Source organism: Candoia aspera, chromosome 8, assembly GCF_035149785.1.
Source record: "Candoia aspera isolate rCanAsp1 chromosome 8, rCanAsp1.hap2, whole genome shotgun sequence".
NCBI classification, from domain to species: Eukaryota; Metazoa; Chordata; class Lepidosauria; order Squamata; family Boidae; genus Candoia; species Candoia aspera.
Genome location: NC_086160.1, coordinates 39951864 through 39972908, shown reverse-complemented (window position 1 = coordinate 39972908; position 21045 = coordinate 39951864). Strand labels below are relative to the sequence as shown.

General features: G+C 37.9%; 1 protein-coding gene across 1 annotated transcript in view; it reads left to right on the top strand.

Moving 5' to 3' along the window:
- The window catches only part of HHIP (hedgehog interacting protein), an 85378-nt gene that overhangs the window by 25986 nt on the left and 38347 nt on the right, over positions 1–21045 (top strand). Inside the window, exon 4 of the mRNA XM_063309781.1 lies at positions 4032–4233. Coding sequence (XP_063165851.1) covers positions 4032–4233 — 202 coding nt within the window. The remainder of the gene's footprint in view (positions 1–4031; positions 4234–21045) is intronic.

Sequence of the window (21045 nt, the reverse complement as noted above, 5' to 3'; positions counted from 1 at the left end):
AGACAGGCAATAGCCAATGGACCCTTCCAATTATTGCCGAATCAGTCTTTTAAGCATTCCCACTAAATTATATCCATGCTTTCTGTAAACTTCTGGATTGGCTAGATTAGGGGAAATTTCTAACCAATGAACAAGGAGCCTTTAGAGAGATCAGTGTGCTATTGGATCAATGTGCTATTTTATAGTATTTAGCAGAGAAATATAAGCACACTTTGATATACAGTATGTTGCACTATTGATACAAAACTGGATTTTGACTCCATCCCTAGAGAAAGTTGTTTCATTCATCCAAAGATTGGAGATTACTTCAGTTAATTAGGATGTTACACAGAAATACAATTATGTAAACTAGATGTGGTAGTAGTAATCCCCTTTCTGCAGATATCTTAATTCATAAAAAAGTAAAATGGGGATATATTCTGAGCTTTTTAATATCTATGTAAACTCAATGGTCACTACCTTAATTAAAGCAGGATTCTACCATAGTAAACCTGACAATAGGCAGCTGGCTGTGTTTCTCAATGCTGATGATCCAGCCATTCTTTCCTTAACTCAGCGTGGCTTCAGAAGAAGTCTATGGGTGCTAGTGATTACTATAGGGAAGAAAAGCTCATAATAAATTATTCCAAAACCAGAATTTTGTCTTTTTTTAAAATGACTTAAGACATCACAAATGTCAATTGCCAATAAGCAGTAATAATACATACCTGTCCTAACAGCCAGGAAACACGCTGAGACAAGGAACTGGTCTCTAATGTTTTATTGCTTGTACATAACAGGAATCCTAACAAACTGAAGAAGCGTGGGAAAAACCCAGACATATAAACCCCAAAGGTTAAGGCAGTCCCGATCTGTGTCTCTTTGAATGGCTGACCAATTCCTCAGTGCTATGCATGCGCTTAACAGTCTGGATGGGAGCCCCCTGCTCGCCATCCTTACTCATGACAATACCAGTTTCATCCTTTAAATAATTTGCCGTAGTATTCCAACCCTTTGAACCTGGTCTGAATAGAATTATTTCTGACAAGGCCAACAACAGACTGAGCTTTTTTCATATAAAAGGAGGTAATGACATACTTTCATCTATAAAACTTTTAAAGCCAAATCTATTTGCCAAACACTGCATGGCTCTCAGGTATGGGCATATAATATTATCCAGTCCTGATTCATTAGAGCACTATTTGAAGTACCTTGCTGCCGTTAAAAAGTCGCATTTCATTTAGAAACCAGAAGGATCCCACTGGAATCTAGGGTCTGCTTATGCCAGTTCTATTTCTGGCTGAAGGTTTACACTGCCAGCAATTCTAGATAATTTTTCTTCTTTCTGGAGAACTAAAATTCAGAATGATCTACCTCAGTGTGACTTTTCTGTAAAGCTTTCAGGGCCATGGGGCTATCAAGAGCTAGAGCTACAATTTGGTAGCATGTGTTTGACATAACTCTGTAGGTAGAACATGGTAATCTAGGCAATTAATACTGGCAGGATATAAACAGGAAACCAACCAAATTACCTGTTCAGTATGACCTGTCCAATGCACTGTAGAGCTCTTTCCTTAGCCTGCTTTACTGTCTTTAATGTGATATTGTAGAGAAGGTAAAATAATATCCCTTTTGTAGAGTGAACGTGCCCGTCAGTTGGCAGAACCTGAGATTCTAGCCCACATGTCCCTTCACTGTCCTTTCCAGATCACCTTATGCCCTACCCACATAACTCTACTTGTTAACAGAATTCTACCTGTTCATAGCATTACACTGTTTCATTTGCTTTTCACTGTCAGACTGAAACCCTAAAATCCCCAGATCCCACAGTCACAACATTTTTCTCAGCTGCCATTGCTCTATTCAGGAAAACATTCTCCTAGTTTTTGGCTCTTAAAATATACAAAAATTCAATTATGTCCTATGTTGTGTGTGTGGGTTTGTGTGTAATATATACACACATATAGACATAAATATTCAGTAGTTTAGTAGCCCAATATCTTAGCATCTCAGTGTTTTCTTCACAATGTAGTTAACAATTTAATCAATTAGTTTTAAGTATTTTGATTTTTTTTAGTGAAGCTTTAATATTTATAGCATTTAGTAGTGTGAACTATTTTGTAGTCTGAGCTATTTTATTTACTATTTACTATTTACATTTATTTATTTATTTATTTATTTAATATCCTGCCTGTATTATAAATAACACGTATGCATTTTAACTTGGATCTTTTATTTCTTATAAACTGTATAAAATTATAGTCAGTGACCATAATAACGATCCTATAACAACCCTGGAGAGATAGGTTGGGCTGAGGGAGAGTACTTGGCAAAGTCACCCTGTGAACCTCCATGACAATCCAACACCTTAACCACTTCCTATGTAATAAACAAAGTTTCAGTGTAAATAAATGTCAGCAGAGAAAGAGAGCTAGTGTAATATTGTGATTAATGTGCTGGATCAGAGCCAGAGGGACCCAGGTTCAGTTCCATCCTTGGTCATGGAAACCTACTTGGATCAGTCATAGTTTCTAGTCCAATTTATCTTACAGGGTCATTCTTCTTGAAGAAAGTATTGCTATGTGTGTGCTGCCTAATACTCTACAAAATGTAGGAATGCATGCAAACAAGTAAATAAATATTTTTCCACAATCTCCCTGTTTTTTAAAAAATATATATTTCTGTAAAGTTTTTTTGTATTTCTGTAATATTTTTATAATTATTGCAGATCCTTTCCCGTTGCCTTAAAATGGGATTTGACATGAATTATGTTTTGTTATCTAGCTTTGAAATAATTAATTTGGATGCTAAGATTAGTTTCATTACTTCAGATGTTTATTCAAACAATTGCTTTTTGGAGGGCTAGTAAATATTCCTGAACAGTGTGGGATGAGACATATGGAGAATTGGGAATTAACATTCCACATTATTCAGGAGATCATCCCAATGCTTCTGAGTGGCTTTTGCTGGGGTGCAGCTAGCTCCAGGAGAGAAAAGCAGACAGGAAATTTTATTTTTGTGCCTTCCTTAAGTTAAATTACCATAGGAACAAACCAGCCAGATTTTAAATTTTATTTTTATGCAGAATAAACATGCTCATTTTTTTCTTACTTTATAGTAAAGTGTTTCTGACTTCTGAGCTATGAGAAAATTTCTGGGCATAGAGTTTGGGAAATACACAAGCAAAACTCAATGGAAGCAAAAAGACATTCCATTAGCAGATAGTATATTCCCCTGGGAAACTTGAATTGCCATTTCCTCTGCCAAGGATTCATCCCCAGGTCCACCTAATTTCTCTACAAAACTCTCAATATTATCTCCCCTTTTTATCTGTGTTAGATATTTGTTATAATGGTATGTTTGTTCGTTTGCTTGGTGCTCTCTTTCTCTACCTCCTCTTCTTCTGCAGTGTTTTATTTATTTGTTAGTTGTTTCTCTATGTGGAGGTTTTTTTTAAGCTGTAATAGTAGATACCTCTCCAAACAATTAAGAAAGATGCATTTATTTATTATTAATTTGTCAAATTTATAAGGCCATCCAACACCATCAAGACTCTGGACAACATATGACATAGCAAGAAACAGTGTAACAAAGAAAAGAACAATGCATGTCCAGAAGAGAAAAAAGCATTCAGACTAATATGTCCAAGCATACAAAAAGCTTGCATCTCACTCTAGCTCAACGGCTGGGGAAAAGCCAGGATTTTAAAGACCTTTTCAATACAGTCAGGATAGGGGCTATACTGTCCTTTGGGGTGATGCTGTTCCAAGGGCAGGTACCATGACAGAGAAGGCCCATTTTCTGGGTCCCATCAAATGATGTTGTTTCCATGTCTCAGTTTAAACTCCCATGGATGAAACGTCAACTAATATTGTAGACAGTTAACCAAAAACCTAGCTTATAAAATAATTGCCAGTCAGCAGTTTTATTAGCAGTTCTGCATACTGAAAGTTACTTTGCCTTCATGTTGAAATGTGTCATGCTAAATAAATGCCAGTTTTCTTGTTTGTTTGTTTGTTTGTTATAATAGTTTTCTTGTTTCTTTGTTTTAGGAAACATAAACACAACTGCTTTTGCATCCATGAAGTTGTAAGTGGTTTCAGGCAACCTGTTGGAGCAGTACATTCTGGGGATGGATCACACCGCCTTTTCATCCTTGAGAAGGAAGGATATGTAAAAATATTAACACCTGAAGGAGATGTAGTCAAAGAACCATTTCTGGACATACACAAAGTTGTTCAAAGTGGAATAAAGGTTGGAATTCCTTTTATTTACCATTGGGGACCTCCTTTCTTTTAAATCTAACCTTGTGTTATGTTTTATACTATTTCCAGTTGTGCCTAATTTTAACTTTAGAAAGTAAGTAATAAAACAGTACACAAGTCTTTTAAAATGAGATTTAGAAAAATAAAAGGCTTCAGCCTAATGTGCATTAATCAGAATTAAGATCCAACTGTGATTTGAACTCAGCTAGCTACTAGTGAACAGCTGCTGTGCAGGCTTTTCAATTTTCTCTGAATGTATACCTATAAATGTGATCTAGTTATGCAGTTCATTTTCCATCTCAGTAAAAATGATAGTTCTTTATAAATTATTTCAGTGATATAGATTCATCCCTGTTATCAAATGCTGTTAAATACAGAAGGGGGAGCTCTCACTGCATTGGCTGTTTAAAAGGATAACACTTGCTTAGCTTTTGCTTATATTAAAATCAGATTCTCCCCTATAAATTACATATTGCAAAAGCCCTTTTTCCCCCTAATCTGGATTGTATGTGTCACAACATATTCCTTTAGAAAAAATAAATTTTGTTTGCAAAATTAAGACATTAACCTATGAACATTGGAAACTTTCATTAAGATAAATGGGAAGTTTTTATTAAATGGTGTTAACTAGAAACTGAGTGGCTAAATGACCCTGTTATACTTCAGTATATGTATTACCAACTGAATGGTTAAGTGACTGAGAAAAATTCATGAAAAGGTATGTACTATGTTAGGATTATCATAAAGCAATGGTATACTTTCTGAATTTCTAACTCTACGATTTTATTTTTATATTATCACATCAGAAATGCAGCACCTGAAGTAACTAACACTTAGATTAGCTGTTTGAAGTCTAAATCTATTTAAAAACAGCATGGAATTTAAATGTTGAGGTTAAAATTGAGATAGAAATCTTTATTTCAGATTAGTAACTGCAATCAGATCTTATTTATATACATCTTTATTAATCTGAGCCAACGGCTGGCATTTTAGTAATAATGATAAGCATTATCTTGCTTCAGGTTGATCCCTGGATTTTTTTATGAAACAGTTTTATGAATGTGATTGTTTTTAATTACTTGTCATTAGGCTTTTGTGATTAAATCTGGTATGTCATTTTATTGTATACTGCTTTGATAAATGTATGAAAACAACTTTCTGTAAGGCTAGTTAACCATTCCTCCTTAGGCAGTCTGAGTAGTCAGATACTGAAGAAAACACCTTCCTTGGAAACTGAAAAAGTAATTGTATCAAAATCATATTGTAATATGACCTAATCAAGTATCCTCCAGATGTGTTGCATTATAACTCTCCTAATTTCCAGGTAGCATTGTTAATGACAAGCCATGCTAGCTGGAATTATGGGAGAAGGATGTTACTATTTTTGGAGGTGCCAGTTGGGAGGAAGCTATGACACTGTATTGAAATCAACCATTTAAAAATGATAATGGTGTTTTAGTAATAAATCATATGAAAACATGATGAAAGCACAAATCCTCTAAGGAGAATGAGAGAACCTCCATGAAAGAGAAAACATATGTCAGGGAAATGAGTGATACTGGAGAGAGACTGTTAAGAATATATGGGCTAGACTCCTTGACCTTAGCCACCTTATGCTCCCCTCCAGGCTATGAATTGTTTTTACATGTCACAATGGCTTAAATTTTAATAGGAAGTTTCCCTAAATCTTGAACTACCTCTGCTTCTTTGTTTCTTTCTTCAGCTGAATACCACAGTGAAGTCAGTTACACAAAGTGATTTCCACCTTGTTTAACAAGACAATACAATATTCTTATACGATTGCTTGTATAATCATCTGAATAATTCAGTTTGCCACAATCTATTGTAATTTAATGATATGAGCAAAGATATATCATCAGTGGATGTTTAGACTAGAGACAATTTTCACTTTCTCCCTGTAAATTACATATACATTGGGTATATGTAGTTTTCCAGCTCAACTCATGTCAAACCACAGTGAATTTTAATAAATATATTTTATGAAAAAAATGCAAAAATTAATTTCATTTTCATTTATTCACATTTTATATATACAGCTTTATCCCATTGTTATTGCTGCCTGAATGAATTACGTGAGATACTGATTATGTGATCTATAAATATCCCATATAGTGGACTTCTGCCAGGTATCATTGATAGGTCTTATTATGTGTGCACATTCTATTACATGTTACAAAAATGCATTTGCCTTTCAACTATCTATGTACTTGTCACATAGACGTGCAATAAATATTTGTGAAAGGGCCTCAGCAGAATTGTTCATCATACCTGAAATGGAAATATGGAAGTATAAAATGAAGAGAAAGTCAGCTCTTTCTTGCCTACTAGGACCGAATAAAAGCCATTTCTCCTTTCCTGTGATGGCCTTCAATAATGTAATGAACAGCTAGCTTTTATTTCCAATAGAAAGTTCATCCATGCTTCTTGAATGGAAGACCATGGTTAATTTGTATCATATCTCTGTTCTTCTCTTAAAAAGATTTTGGTATTAACCCTTTCCAAGACTATTACTTGGCCAAAACAAAGCCTCCTAAGAACAACAACCCCATAACTATCATTTAGCACAATGCTAAGTGTGATTAGCCTTTTTGAAACAGAAGAAATTGTATATACAAGTGACTGTATTGGACAGTGGCTTTCTAGTCCAAAGCCATATTTGCTATAAATTCTGAAAGTAATTGGAATTATTTAGGAACCAATAGCATTTAAATACATGAAACATCACAATGTTATAAGTATTTTTAGCTTCTTTATTATTTTTAAAGCACCCTTTTTAATTCTTGAATTATTCATTTTTTACCTATGTTTTTAACTATTACATTTTAGAATAAAGGGATGCCTTGTCATCTTCTCTAGTAGTTATTCTAAGATCTGTAGACAACAGGCTTAAGCACTGGTGAATATTTGTACCCCACAGTATGGTTTGTTGTTTTTTTTAACCTAATTATGGAAAAATGGACGCGGTGGCGCTGCGGGTTAAACCGCTGAGCTGTCGATCGGAAGGTCGGCGGTTCGAAACCGCGCGGCGGGGTGAGCTCCCGTTGCTTGTCCCAGCTCCTGCACACCAAGCAGTTCGAAAACATGCAAATGTGAGTAGATTAATTGGTACCGCTTCGGCGGGAAGGTAACGGCGTTCCGTGAGTCATGCTGGCCACATGACCCGGAAGTGTCCTATGGACAACGCCGGCTCCAAGGCTTTGAAACGGAGATGAGCACCGCCCCCTAGAGTCGGACACGACTGGACTTTACGTCAAGGGAAACCTTTACCTTTACCTATGGAAAAATAGGATCCTGGACAGGACAGACCTTTGGCTGCTTCAGTGGTTTTCTTCTCACTAAGACACATTTCTGTATTATACACATGATCCAGAGCTGATCTGAGGAGAATGCAAAACTTAGCATAGATATTAAGGGTCTTTAAAATTCATAAATAGTCTAATCTAAAGCAGAATTCAAACAGCAATTACAAAAAATAGAATTGCAGCTATACTTCAAGCTACATAAAGTTGAGCATTTCATCCCTCAAATTTGATAGAATTCATGCCCTGTTCACAAATCTGTGATTGCTTAAAAGGGATTTACATTAATATCACTTCTCTACCAAGTTATGTCTGTTCTCTCAGTTCAGTTAATCAGTGTGACAATATATAGTATTGCGTTGTTTCTTTCTTACAGACTTTGAGAGAATGACTGGAGATTTTAATCACCCTTTTTTTCTTAAAAGTCAGAAAGAAAGTTCCATAAACTATGTTGGAATAAGCTAAAAAAAGTAGTACTGTTAGCTGTCAATAAAATATATGAAGATTTATAGAAATCTATAGCTCTGAACAAGATAACTCTAGTGAATGCTACTAGATATAGAATGATTTGATAACATGTGGGCAGTATGTTTATGCTAAAGATTATAGAATGTTGACTTTGGGCCCTGTGTCCTAGGCTGGAAGAACCTCCAGGAGGAATGATGATGGTCCTTTATCATTTTACGTACACATGTGTAGGTTTAATGTCCTGTACTTCCTCAAGAAGAATCCCCTGGTGCCAATTAACTGAGCTTAGTCCAAAACAAGTCTCTGTTTGGAAAGTGTAGTTTTCATTGTGGGTGTTCTTTGAAATTGTATGCTTTATACCCTGTTATTATGGAGATGTGTGTAGTATGATCAAGACTGCCAGTTTCTTTTCTGTGCAATGCATGAATTAGAGCTGCATCCCACACACAGTGTTAGATAATCTGTGTTTCTGTTTTGTTATATGTACAACTCAATTTTTAGCATTCAGCTATTTAAGAAGTGTTCAGAATGTCTTCTTCTGATATGTAATTTGTTGTAGGCAGAGGAATTTTTTAGTCAGAAAATCTCAAAACCAAGTAAATGACATGTCATTTAAAAATATATAATTAAAGAAAGGGGGAAAAGGAGGGAAGGAGGACAGAAGAGAAATCTAATAGCCACCTCATGGCATACTGCAGTAGAAGTAACCACCAACAATTTTAAACCCAAAATATTGGGATTATGAGACTTAACCACAGCATTTCCTCAATGTGTTTATCAACTTCCTGTTCAAAAAAATATGACCCTCATCCAACCCGTTGGAGATCCTGAAGTGTATTAGCAGACACTAATTGCAATAAGGAATCTCTAAAATACTTTCTGGCCTTCTTTACTTGGAACTGTAGTAATATTATCATCTTTGCTTTTCCCAGTTTTGAAAGTATACTGCAGAAAGTAAAAATGTTTTATTCCATATGACAATACATTTATTGATTGTTATTTATATAATTATGGTGGCAATTTTAAGTACACTTACTAGGAAGTATGTGTTACTGAATTCAGCTGGGTTTATTCTTAAGTAAACAGTGGAATTACAGTAGGTCAATATTTTTCAAGCAAATTTTTATTATAATGTGCCTTTGGCCCTTTTCAATCTGGACATACATGTCCTACTTATTAAGCCTGATTGTTTCCTTCACTTTAGAACAATTAGAAATCTTGGGCAGCGAAGGGGAGACAGAATTTTCCATTTCTCTTGACAAAATGGTAGAATAGTAAAGAATGTATTGCTGAACTTAGTATCTTACTGTGTGACTCCACATGGCTGTGTTATTTGCATGTATGAATACTAGAAGTAACTGGATGTGGCTAACTGTATGTGGAGGTCCATAGTCATCATTCAGATGGGACACTGGTCAGCAGCTCCTCTGCTGCTATGGATACACAAGGAGATGACTGGGCAAACATTGTAAAGGTAAAGGCTCCTCAGAGTCAAGCTCAACTCCTGGTACTAAGATGAGTGTATTCACATAGTTTGCTTAGCAATGATATAGAATTTTTGTGCTATTGCTTTCTTCCAGGGCTTTTTGGTTTGGTTTGGTCTGGTTTCTTTTAATTTTCTAGTCTATCAGAGATTCCTGGGAATTCCTTGAGCTCTGCTATCCAGTACTAACTAGGTCCAATCCTGCTTAGCTTTTTTGAGATTAGTTACGGTTGTCTAGATGTTGCCATCTGCTATGGATATCTAGTGGTTAAATGCACTCTCACTTGATCATAGTCACCTATATTGACTATTACCTTTTTGTTATAATTCATTGAATGCTCTAGCAGAATACAGCATAATTTCTGAAAAGCCAAACCCACTAACAAATTATTAACTTTTCTATTCATTACAATTTCCCCTGTACTCAATTAATATGAGCGCATATAATAGCTAGAGGTATAATTGATCAACAGTATATATACATGAATTGACATTCTTATATTTTTTCACCATTTAATTTTTCTAAATAAATTATTTTATAAAGAAAGAAAAAACCACAAATTACTATTAAACCAACATTCATAGTGTGGAGAACTCTGGGGTATTTGCTGACTGTTTGTTTTTAAACAGGTCTTTTTTTAAAAAAAATGTCTTTTTTCACTGAAATAAAATTCTGAAGCTTAATTCCAGTTTGTAATGATACCAAATAATCACCACTATGTGGCAAATTATTTCAGTTAGATTAGAAAAAATATATTCAATCTTTAAAATATAAAAAAAATGTAATGGTAATTGGCTTAGGAAAAATTGTGGAAGGTAGGAAAAGAACGTATTTATAACATACATCATCCAGCTAGGAGGTTGGCAATACAGCTCAATGTTTAGATGTTTCCTCTCTGTGTGGATATATTATTTTATTAGGTACAGTACATTGTGTAACAGGAACTGTGTGGTGGAGAAAATAGAAGTAACACAGCAGGGGACAATATAGTTATTTTGCATTTCAGATTTACCTGTCTTGAGAACTATCACTGTCTTCTCCAGTATTGCATTTTACCAATAACAGAGTTAAATCCTGTAATTTAGTAACTGGCCTTGGCAAAGGAGAGCAAACCCTACTGCCAAATCCTGGAATAAAACAACCCATTCAAAACCTGCTTAGGTCACTTACAAAAAATCTGCAAGGTTTCTTTGCTAATGCTGGAGTTAGGAGACAACTCTGAAGATCTGTCTTCCATGTGATTGTTGATATCAATCAACAATCAGAGTTTTACACAGTTTGAGTGTTCCAGCCCTGCCCATTTACAAACAGAACATGGAGTACACAAGTGTAACTAGAACATAGACATTTATCTGTGCCAAAAGATATTCATAGCATCATCTATAATTCTGTCTGAATTTTGTTCAAGGCAATGGAATTTATTTACATAACTTGAGAGCTGAAGTAGGCATGGCAAAGAATATACAATCACTGCCAAAATGACATATTAAGTGGTTCTCCATTTCTTTACTGGGATGGGAGAATTTCCCAGCCCCCCTTCTTCCTATCTCCAAACATCATCCAATAATATGGATGGGAGGAGTGGAAAATATCATATAATGATGACATGTTTTCTTGAATGCAGGCAGAAAAGTGGGGAGTTAATTGGAGATACTACTATTATGGCTAATAGTAAACTACTAAAACTCTCCCCATGAGCTGAGTTTGATCCCAGCGGAAGCTGAATTTTCCGGTAGCCGGCTCAGGTCGACTCAGCCTTCCATCCTTCCGAGGTCGGTAAAATTAGTGCCCAGCTTGCTGGGGAAGGTGACAACTGGGGAAGGCAATGGCAAACCACCCCGCTATAGTCTGCCAAGAAAACGTCGCAAAAGCGGCATCCCCCCAAAGGGTCAGACATGATTTGGTGCTTGCACAGGGGACCTTTCACCTTTCACCACTATTGTGGCAACTTGAGAGAGCTGTAGCTGATAACTGGATGTAGTATTAGATATGAAAGTTCCTAATTACCAAGATGTCTTTAAATATTAATATTATGAAATACTAATGATGTGTCAATAGTATCAGGGAATTTCTACTTACTGTGTTTATGCACAAGAAACGTATTAGACTGTCCCTCCTCTTCTTCTCTGATTCTTACCTTTTGGTATAACAGCCTAATTGTTTGTACTTTCTGAAATATGCTCCTGTCCATAGAAGAAGTAGTGTCTACAATGGTCAGAAAGAAACTAAAGGATGAAACCATCACATAAAAGGAATAAAGATGATAAAATGTGGCCTTCCCAAGGGACAGCTACCTGACTACAGTGGGAGATAAATTATGGGACTAAATAACTTTCCCAGAGTTGTCCTTCTGTAGTTATTATTTGTTTTATTAAAGCAATTATACCCATTCCTTACCCAGAAAGGGTACCTCTGAATATTCAGCAGCCAGTCCTATCAGTTTGGGAACATGAATTGAGGGATGGGTATCTACTCTGACTCAGGAAATAAAATGTTTTGGACTATCCCAGGTTGTACACTGCAGTGGTTTTTCTTTTTAGCACAGGTAGGGGGAATGGAAACACCTCCCCTTGAAGAGTCCAAAATTGCTGGCCAGCAGTGCTAACAGAATGGCCTGGCTTTTGTTCTACTGGAGCCTGGTAGTGCAGCTCTGAATAGGAGCTATGATGGGAGGTTATAATGAAGTGGGTGGCATCTCTGCCTCTAATGTTTATGTGGCTTGCCTGACTTGGCAAATAAGAGAAAGTTGATAAAGTCAGAAACAGCAGGCTTTTTCTATTCTTTCAACCAAACACAAACTTTCAGTGATGAAATTAATTCAGGAATTTTGTAGTTCTAACACCAGGGAGGTCTGTTATGACATTGCAGAGGTTTATCTAATCTAGGAAGATCGGGTCTCTGAATTTATTTTCTTAGGTATTTATAACGTGCTAGACATCATAGTGCTTAGCACAGATGTGTTTGCTTTTCCTTGTATGGCCGTTCATACTTGATATAATCATAAGGAAATCTTTCTCCTTCATGAACATGATGTGCATTCTGGTGTGCTTGCAATTGGCACAGTTTCAGCTAAGACCCACAATAGCTTTTCAAAGCATATAACATTGGCTCTAATAAGCCAGTTCTGACCAAAATGCAATGCAGCTAGAAAGTTTCCATGTTGCTTTATTTGTGCAAAGAATGCAAAAGTTACAAATGACAGAAGGTTAGCACATAGATAATCATGACAAATCTAGGTACAAAGAGCAATTCTTGGAAATCTATATTTTAATTTTTTTTCAGATTTTAAAAATCTGTCCTTGAAAAAATGGTATTTTGCTCCATATGGCAGGTTAATCATGTTTCCCCAATCTGATGTCGTTAGGACATAAGTTCCTAGAATTCTTAACCATCATGGCCAAAGATTAGGGAAAGCTGTAGTTTGTCCCTATTCAGACAAATTTAAAACAACCCTTACCCATTGGCTTTATTTATTTATTTATCTAATTTATTCCCACCCATCTCCTCCTGTCGGAGGCCTCTGGGCGGTTTACAACAAATGATTAAAACCATCAGAATAATAAAATACAATAAAAATACTATAAATAGAAATAAAAATAAAAATAAAGAATAAAAATCCAAGCGATGAAAGATCTAAAACAGTCCAAGTGTGGGAGGAGTGGTCTATAACAACCATCCCTATGTGGCTCTATTCCCCTCTCCACCCCAAGCGAGGCGGCAGAACCAGGTCTTCAGACTTTGCCGAAAGGCCAGGAGCGATGGGGCCAATCTTACCTCCAGGGGCAGCATGTTCCACAGGGCGGGAGCTACTGCAGAGAAGGCCTGCTTCCTGGACCATGCCAGATGAAATTCTTTTACAGACGGGGTCCGTAGCGTGCACCCTCTGCATGATCAGGTGGGACGGGTTGATGTAATGGGGAAGAGGCGGTCCCTCAGGTAACCTGGTCCCATGCCAAGTAGGGCTTTAAAGGTAATAACCAACACCTTGAATTGGACCCGGAAGCAAACTGGTACCCAATGCCGCTCGCGCAGCAGTGGTGTTACATGTGCCCTTCTGGGGACACCAAAAACAGCTCGCGCAGCTGCATTCTGGACCAGCTGAAGCTTCCGGATACTTTTCAAGGGTAGCCCCATGTAGAGCGCATTGCAATAGTCTATCTGAGAGATAACAAGGGCATGAGTGACTGTGCGAAGGGCTTCCTGATCCAGGAAGGGGCATAACTGGGGCACAGCACGTAGCTGCACAAAGGCTCTCCTGGCCACGGCTGCCACCTGCTCTTTGAGCAGGAGCCGTGAGTCCAGGAGGACCCCCAAGTTATGCACTGGGTCTGTCTGGGGCAGTGCAACCCCATCCAGAACCAGAGATGTTCATGTCCCAGATACAGAAGAACCATTAACCCATAGCCACTCGGTCTTACCAGGGTTCAGTTGAAGCCTGTTGTTCCCCATCCAGGCCCCCACAGCCCCCAGACAGTCGGAGAGGGAGGTCACGGCATCACTTATTTCACCCAGGATGGAGATATACAATTGAGTATCATCAGCATAGTGATGGTACCTCATCCCATGGTGACGGATGATCTCACCCAGCGGTTTCATGTAGATGTTAAAAAGGAGAGGGGAGAGTACTGATCTCTGTGGCACCCCACAAAGAAGGGGCCGCGGGGCTGATCTCTCCTGCCCTATCAACACCGACTGGTATCGGCCCTGGAGGAAGGAGGTGAACCAGCGTAAGACTACGCCGCCCACCCCCAACTCCCTGAGCCACCCCAAAAGGATACCATGGTCGATGGTATTGAAAGCCGCTGAGAGATCAAGGAGAGCGAGGATGGATGCACTGCCTCCATCCCGCTCCCGCCAGAGATCATCCATAAGTGCGACCAATGCCGTTTCTGTCCCATAACTGGACCTGAAACCTGACTGAAAGGGGTCTAGATAATCCGTTTCCTCCAGGACCCTCTGGACCTGCAAAGCCACCACTTTCTCAACCACCTTCCCCAAAAAGGGGAGGTGGGAGACTGGATGAAAATTGTCCAGAACAGTAGCGTCCAGCGATGGCTTCTTGAGGAAGGGGTGTACCAACGCCTCTTTAAAGGCCGTCGGAAACACCCCCTCTCCCAAGGATGTATTAACCATCGCATGGACCCAACCACATGCAACCTCCCGGCCTGCTTTTACTAGCCAGGAGGGACATGGGTCTAGATGGCATGTGGTGGCATTTACTGTCCGTAGGATCCTGTCCACTTCCTCAGATCCAACAGGATCAAACTACTCCCAGATAACTGGGTAAGCCTGTTCCCCTGGTATCTCTTCAGACCAAGCCTCACGCCTGGAGTCCAACTTGGAGCGGATCCGAGCGATTTTGTCCTGCAGATGCTCAGCAAATTCCTCTGCATGGCCCTGTAGGTGGGTCGCTGAACCCACCTTCCCCAAAAGGGATCGAGTGATCTTAAACAGGGCCGTCGGGCGGCATTCTGCAGATGCAATAAGAGTGGAGAAATATTGACATTTCGCTGCTTTTATCGCCACAAGGTAGGCCTTAATGGCGGCTTTTACCTGTGTTCGGTCGAATTCAGTCTTTGTCTTCCTCCAGTCTTCGTCTTCCTTTAGCTAACTTAACTCTAGTTATGAAACAATCAACCATTTCAGTGAGGTAGATTTTCACATAAACAAGGCCATAAATAATTTTAGAATTGGTCCCAAGGTACAGTCTGAGCCTATATGATTTTGCCATGTTACTAGAGCTAAGTAGATCTGAGTCTGCTTGTATTTTGAGGGGAGGCTACCTATAAATCTAATGAATACAATCTTGCTTTCCATGATGGAAGGGCAATTGAATGGAAAGAAATGCAAATAAAAATGGGCATATCAGCTGAAACATCTGTTTGTTACTCAGCAGAAAAGTGTAACAGCATAAATTTTATTGCCCTCACCGCTGATCCTTATTTTGTCTCCATATTAATGCTGGCACTTTCCTGTTTTCATGTAGGCAAAGTTAAAGAAAAAAATGGTGGATTCCTGTGGCTTAATTTTCTGTTCCATAAAGTGTCACCTGCTAGTAAGAAAAATACCCAGTAATCATGCTTAAGATCCTGCTATGGTGGGTGACATAGGGATGAGCACAGATATGAGAGTGCTTAAAAACGTGTCTCTTTAACAGGTTGCAGATATAGAGGTCCTCTTCATCTATTACCTGCCAATTGGGCTATTTCTGAACAGGCATCTAGTGCTCTTCTAAGAGTCTGTGCCCTAAAATAGCATGGCTGAGAGATCACAGGCATGGAAAGGCTGTGGGCTAAAGTGGAAGAGAGAAATTGATAACAAGTGAGCACCTTCCTCAAAAAATGCTGCAAGAGAATGGCATTGCTGGCAGTGAGTTTCCATGGCCAGCATCTCCTGCAAGTAGCCTGTGGAGTAGTAAAATGGCATAGCAGTAGGCAGAATGGTGCTGCCACCCCACTAAAGTAATAACATCAGTAAAAAGTGCAGCCATGCAAAGCCTTATTAATAATAGCAGCAGAAATCCTGCAATGCACTCATTGATGACAGAATCAGCAACACACGGTAGAACATGGCTGTTTTTCTGAGATTAAATTGACCTTCCCTGCATCCTTTAAAACAGCACTAAATTCTTATTTGAAAGCTGGCCTAGTGCTTTTTTAAAAACTTGCTAAACCTGTCTACATAATAATCCTCCATGGAAGCCAAGCGTCTGGTTTCTCCTGCATCCCACACCAATATAGCCCTGAAAGTTAATGTTCTGTGACTGGAGGGGGAGGGCATGCCCAGAGCAGCCTAAAGTAGCCAATAGGAGGTGGGTCAGTTCCAATCCCTGACCACATCAGCAGCCATATTAACAATTAAGTGTACTAGATTGTGTCCATGGCAAAAATTGTGTCAGCAGACAAGGGAAAACACTATTTTAAACCTGGAACAGCTGAAAACAACTTTAAGCCATTTCAGCTGGGCATGTGCTGAATGCAACTTCTTGAAGACATGGCATAAAAACCTGGTTACCAGGCATGTTTGTGTTGTATTTAGGGAGCCATGAGACTGAGCCCATAGTGACAACTGCTAGTCAATTTTATTAACAATAACTTGCCATAGGGAAAATGAATAGCCATGCCTTCAGTGCCCTATCTGTCCTCTTGTGGTAAAGCACATGCTATTCATGGAAAACCTCCCAGATTCAAAACCTGTCATCTTCATACCCACCTCTGAAACCTGGAACTGCTGTCTGCCCCTAAATATCTGCAATATGCAGTCAGAGAAGCAATTAGTGTAGCTACAGTTTTTAGCAGCTGCTTTACCGTAAACTTAAGCTGTTTTCTAAAGTGTGTATAAACAAGTTTTAAACTTCAAATGCAAACCACCCAAGAGATTATATAAAAACATAAAAGACTGTTAACAAAGTTGCTGTGAAACTACACAAAATTAGGCCCAACAGAAAAACAAATTCAAGGACTTTTTCAAAGTCTGGAAAAAGGGACAGAAGAACTTGCGTTTGAAGTAATAATATTCTATTAGAACGTTCAGTCATGCAACAGTTTCGTTTCATTCTGTCCTGTATAAATGTTGATTATGTTTTATGTAGCCAAAATCTTTTATGCCAAAGCAAATCTGCAGATCATTATCCTACCATTTCCATCTTACCTGTTTTTCCGGTTGTTTGTCCTGAAACGTAAAGCGCTATATGTCTGAAGATCGCCTAGCTATCTGACAGTCCATTGTTATGGATTTGGCTGGGCATAAAGTTCTAGTAAGGATGTTCATTAGAGTGGGTCACATTTGTCAGGGATTCAGTTAGTGAGCGTAACCCAAAAGAGGGTGTTCTTGATAAAAATGCCCCAATTGTGGCATTTTTCCCTATGTTCAGTCACAGATGGTGTTGAAGCTTTATCTATTAATCTAGGCATTTGGTTGAATGTGTGCTGTTGTTCTGTTCTGCTACTAATGACTTGTGTTAAGTTGCTTTATGTTCCTTACCCTGAAGAACCTTTTAGAGGGCTTTATTGTTTTTTTTAATGGTTTTATTGTAAATTGCTATAATATATTGTATCCTCACCTCGGAAATATTATCAATGAAAAGCAGATTAGATTTTAAAAGGTAACAAATAACAAGCAAACCACCCTATCAATCAATCAATAAATATTATAAGCATGTTTTCATATATGCTAAAAAATTGAGCTCATATTTGGACCATAGAATTCAGAATCATTTGAGGCAGGTCCAAGACATTTTGTTCCCTGGGGTAAAAGTCCCCACTGAGGAGATGTAGAGTGTGTCACATCCAGTTCTTAGTCAAGGGACCAAGTCAAGGGACTAAAGAGGAATAGTTGAGGCAGCTGTCATGCCATCTCCCAACTGCACCTGCCATGAGAATATCATCTCACCCTGTCTTGTAAGAGGGCAGCCCTATTCCTGTTGCTTCTAATTGCCAATAATCTAGCCCAAGATTTGAAGAGTTTTCTCTTATCTCAGCAGAAACAAAGCTATGACTTCAAACAGCTGACCTAATGGCAGTTCAAAGTTACGATATCTAGGGTCTAGAGCAAGCTGTCTAATGTCACTAAAAGTTTTGACAGCAAGGCAGCTGGTGTTAGAGAAGATCTTCAGTCAGTGACAGTAAGAGAATCAGAACAAGATCAATCAACAGTTTTAAGATATAGCTAGATATTATGCTAGAATCGAAGAGGTTTATCCTGTAATGTTCATCATCTTGTATATGACTTTAACAATCCATAAAGAAAAATCTGCTTCTAATCCAGATTTACTATCTGCCTTTCCAGCCTTAGGTCATATAAATATAATTCTATATAAATAGCGGCCCTTTAAAATGAAGGCATGAAATGCCTTTTTATATGAATAATCTGAACATATACAAAGACATTAAGCTAAATGATTTTGTACCATGGAATCTAAACATACAGTACAAGTAGTCCTTGCTTAATGACCACAATGGGACCAGAAATGGGATCAGTTGCTAAGCAAAGCGGTCATTATGCGAATCTGACCTGATTTTATGATCTTTTTGTGGCAGTCATTAAGTCAATCACTGCAGGCATTAAGTGAACCATGTGGTCATTAAGCGAATCACACAGTTCCCCATTGTTTTTGCTTGCCAGAAGCCGGCTGGGAAGGTAAAAAATGGCAATCATGTGACCACAAGACACTGTGATGGTCATAAAAACGAACTGGTTGCCAAGCACCCAAATTGTGATTATGTGACAGCAGGGATGCAGCGATGGTCGTGTGAGGACTGGTTGCAAGTCAGTTTTTTCCAGCACTGTCGTAAGTCTGAACCATCACTAAACGAATGGTTGTTAAGCGAGGACAACCTCTAATAGCACTCAAATGGATATAGCATTTCTAGTTATCTAATCAAAATCGTCCATCTATATTGTGCCCATAATTTAGTACCTTTATCATTTAATTGTTAACTATGAAAAACTTTGTATAACTCCTTTTAATATATTTATTTAATTCTTTAGAAACACAGAATTTTATACAGCATGGCTAATTTGATTAGCAACTGGGACCTACTGCATATAGAGTAAAACTCTGGTTTCCATGAAATAAATTATGTTGAATGCCACAGTCAACTCTATAGCATTTTCCTTAAAGAAATCACATATCCAATAAGTGTCCAAAGAAAAAGATTTACACTGATATAGTCTCCTTCTCTATGCTAAGGTATTACAGTGCTTAAATAATCATCAAATTAGGGCAGCTTGTATTTTCCACTAAGGAAATATGGTTGGTACTTTAACATGTTTCTACCACCACTTCCCTACAGTCCCTTCCCTCTTGGACTTTCAGCAAACTGAGACCCAATATGGTATGAAAACTGTAAGAGTAAGAGTAAAATATTTGCGCAGAGGAGTTATGGAAGCTAAAGCACAGGTATGAAGACTTTTGTGCCTCTTACCCATCTGCCTTTCTGGCCACTCAGCAAAATCCCATGACTTGTTTTTATAGCAATTAAAGTCGAAACACATTTAAACATATGGAACTGTTGTGTCATTTCAGAGTGTATTTAGCAGCTGAATGTATATAATTGGGGTGGGATATATAATTGGAGTGGAATATTCTAAGTCGTAATTTTGATTTTTCAAATTGCTTGCTATGTGTTTACATGCTATTCTGTTTCTTGGTCTATTAGCATATAGCTATTTAGTATATATTATACAATAACAATAATCAACAGCATCTTTTCAGGAATATTTCCTAGATACTCAGAACACAGTTAATGACCTTGCTGTATTAATTATTAGCATCAATATATGTTAGAGGACTGCATGAGTTCTATAATGTAAGCATTAGCTTACACATTGGATATATACATTGTCTGCTGTAGGTGCTTTCACAAAATGCCTATTCATAAAAAGCTGTCTCAATTGTGGACAATCATAAATCATTTACTAGAAAGCAAATTAGCAGTGTTGCTTTCCGTCAAATCCTCAACCTTCTTCCCTGAACACTTCTTACCAGTCCAGATTGCCTTTGTACTTTGGGAGACAGGCAGTGTCAGTTCCAAATAAAGCACTGGGCTGTAACCACCTAGCATTTTATTTTCTAAGAATACCTATAAGGCCTAGAGTTGTAATCGAAATTTAACCTCCACTGCAAATCAGGCTGATTGTCAAAATGTACAAACTTTCAGCTGTTTGCAGTGAACAAATCTGCAGTGAGCAAACCTGATTTGCAATGGGGGTTGAATAATTTCGATTACAACTGTATATTGGTCCCAAGGACATAAATAAAAATAATAGTAAAGGTAGATTCTATATTTGTTGTAATTTATTATTTACAGAAATCTGTAGGATATTAATACATGTAGGTAGATATCTCAAGGAATAAGTTTGGATTTGTTAGATGTGCAAATTATGTCTGCTCACAGCTCACCTGGAAACAGACCGTTCAATAGCTCAGAAAGAAACATTGTGAAGTCCCATCTTTCTCTTATAGAGAAAACAGTCAGCAAAACTTTTCATCAGGAATACAACTTTTCCACTTATTTTTCTTCTGACTCCAGCAACTACTGTTTTTCTTTCCCAAGAATACCAATAATTATTTAACAATTGGCCTCTTATTTCCCCAAGTTCTGCATATCTGGCCAGGGCAGGGTAGGGAACCTTTGGTCCCCAGATGTTTGCTACCTCATCTGTAAACCACTGCTAATCTGATTAAGGTAAGGATAGATGCTGAAATTAATTGTATATGGATTTAAAATGCCTGTTTAACCATCTTGCAGTATTCACAATGAAAATGTTTTAAAGCACCATTTTGCCCTTTTATAAATCATGGTTAGCAATCTTTTCCAAGTCCTGGACAATACTTAGGTGAGAATGTTGAAATCTTGTGTGGTTTTGGTGATACCTTTTTTAAAAAAATTATATGTGAGATCTTGTAAGATTGCAAAATCTTGTGAGATTTTGATAATTTTTAAAAGACATTTTATTGGGGAGGGGCAAATTGCTTCTTCGGGACCTGATAAATAGCTTTTTGCCACTTCCTGCTGTGTGGGCATC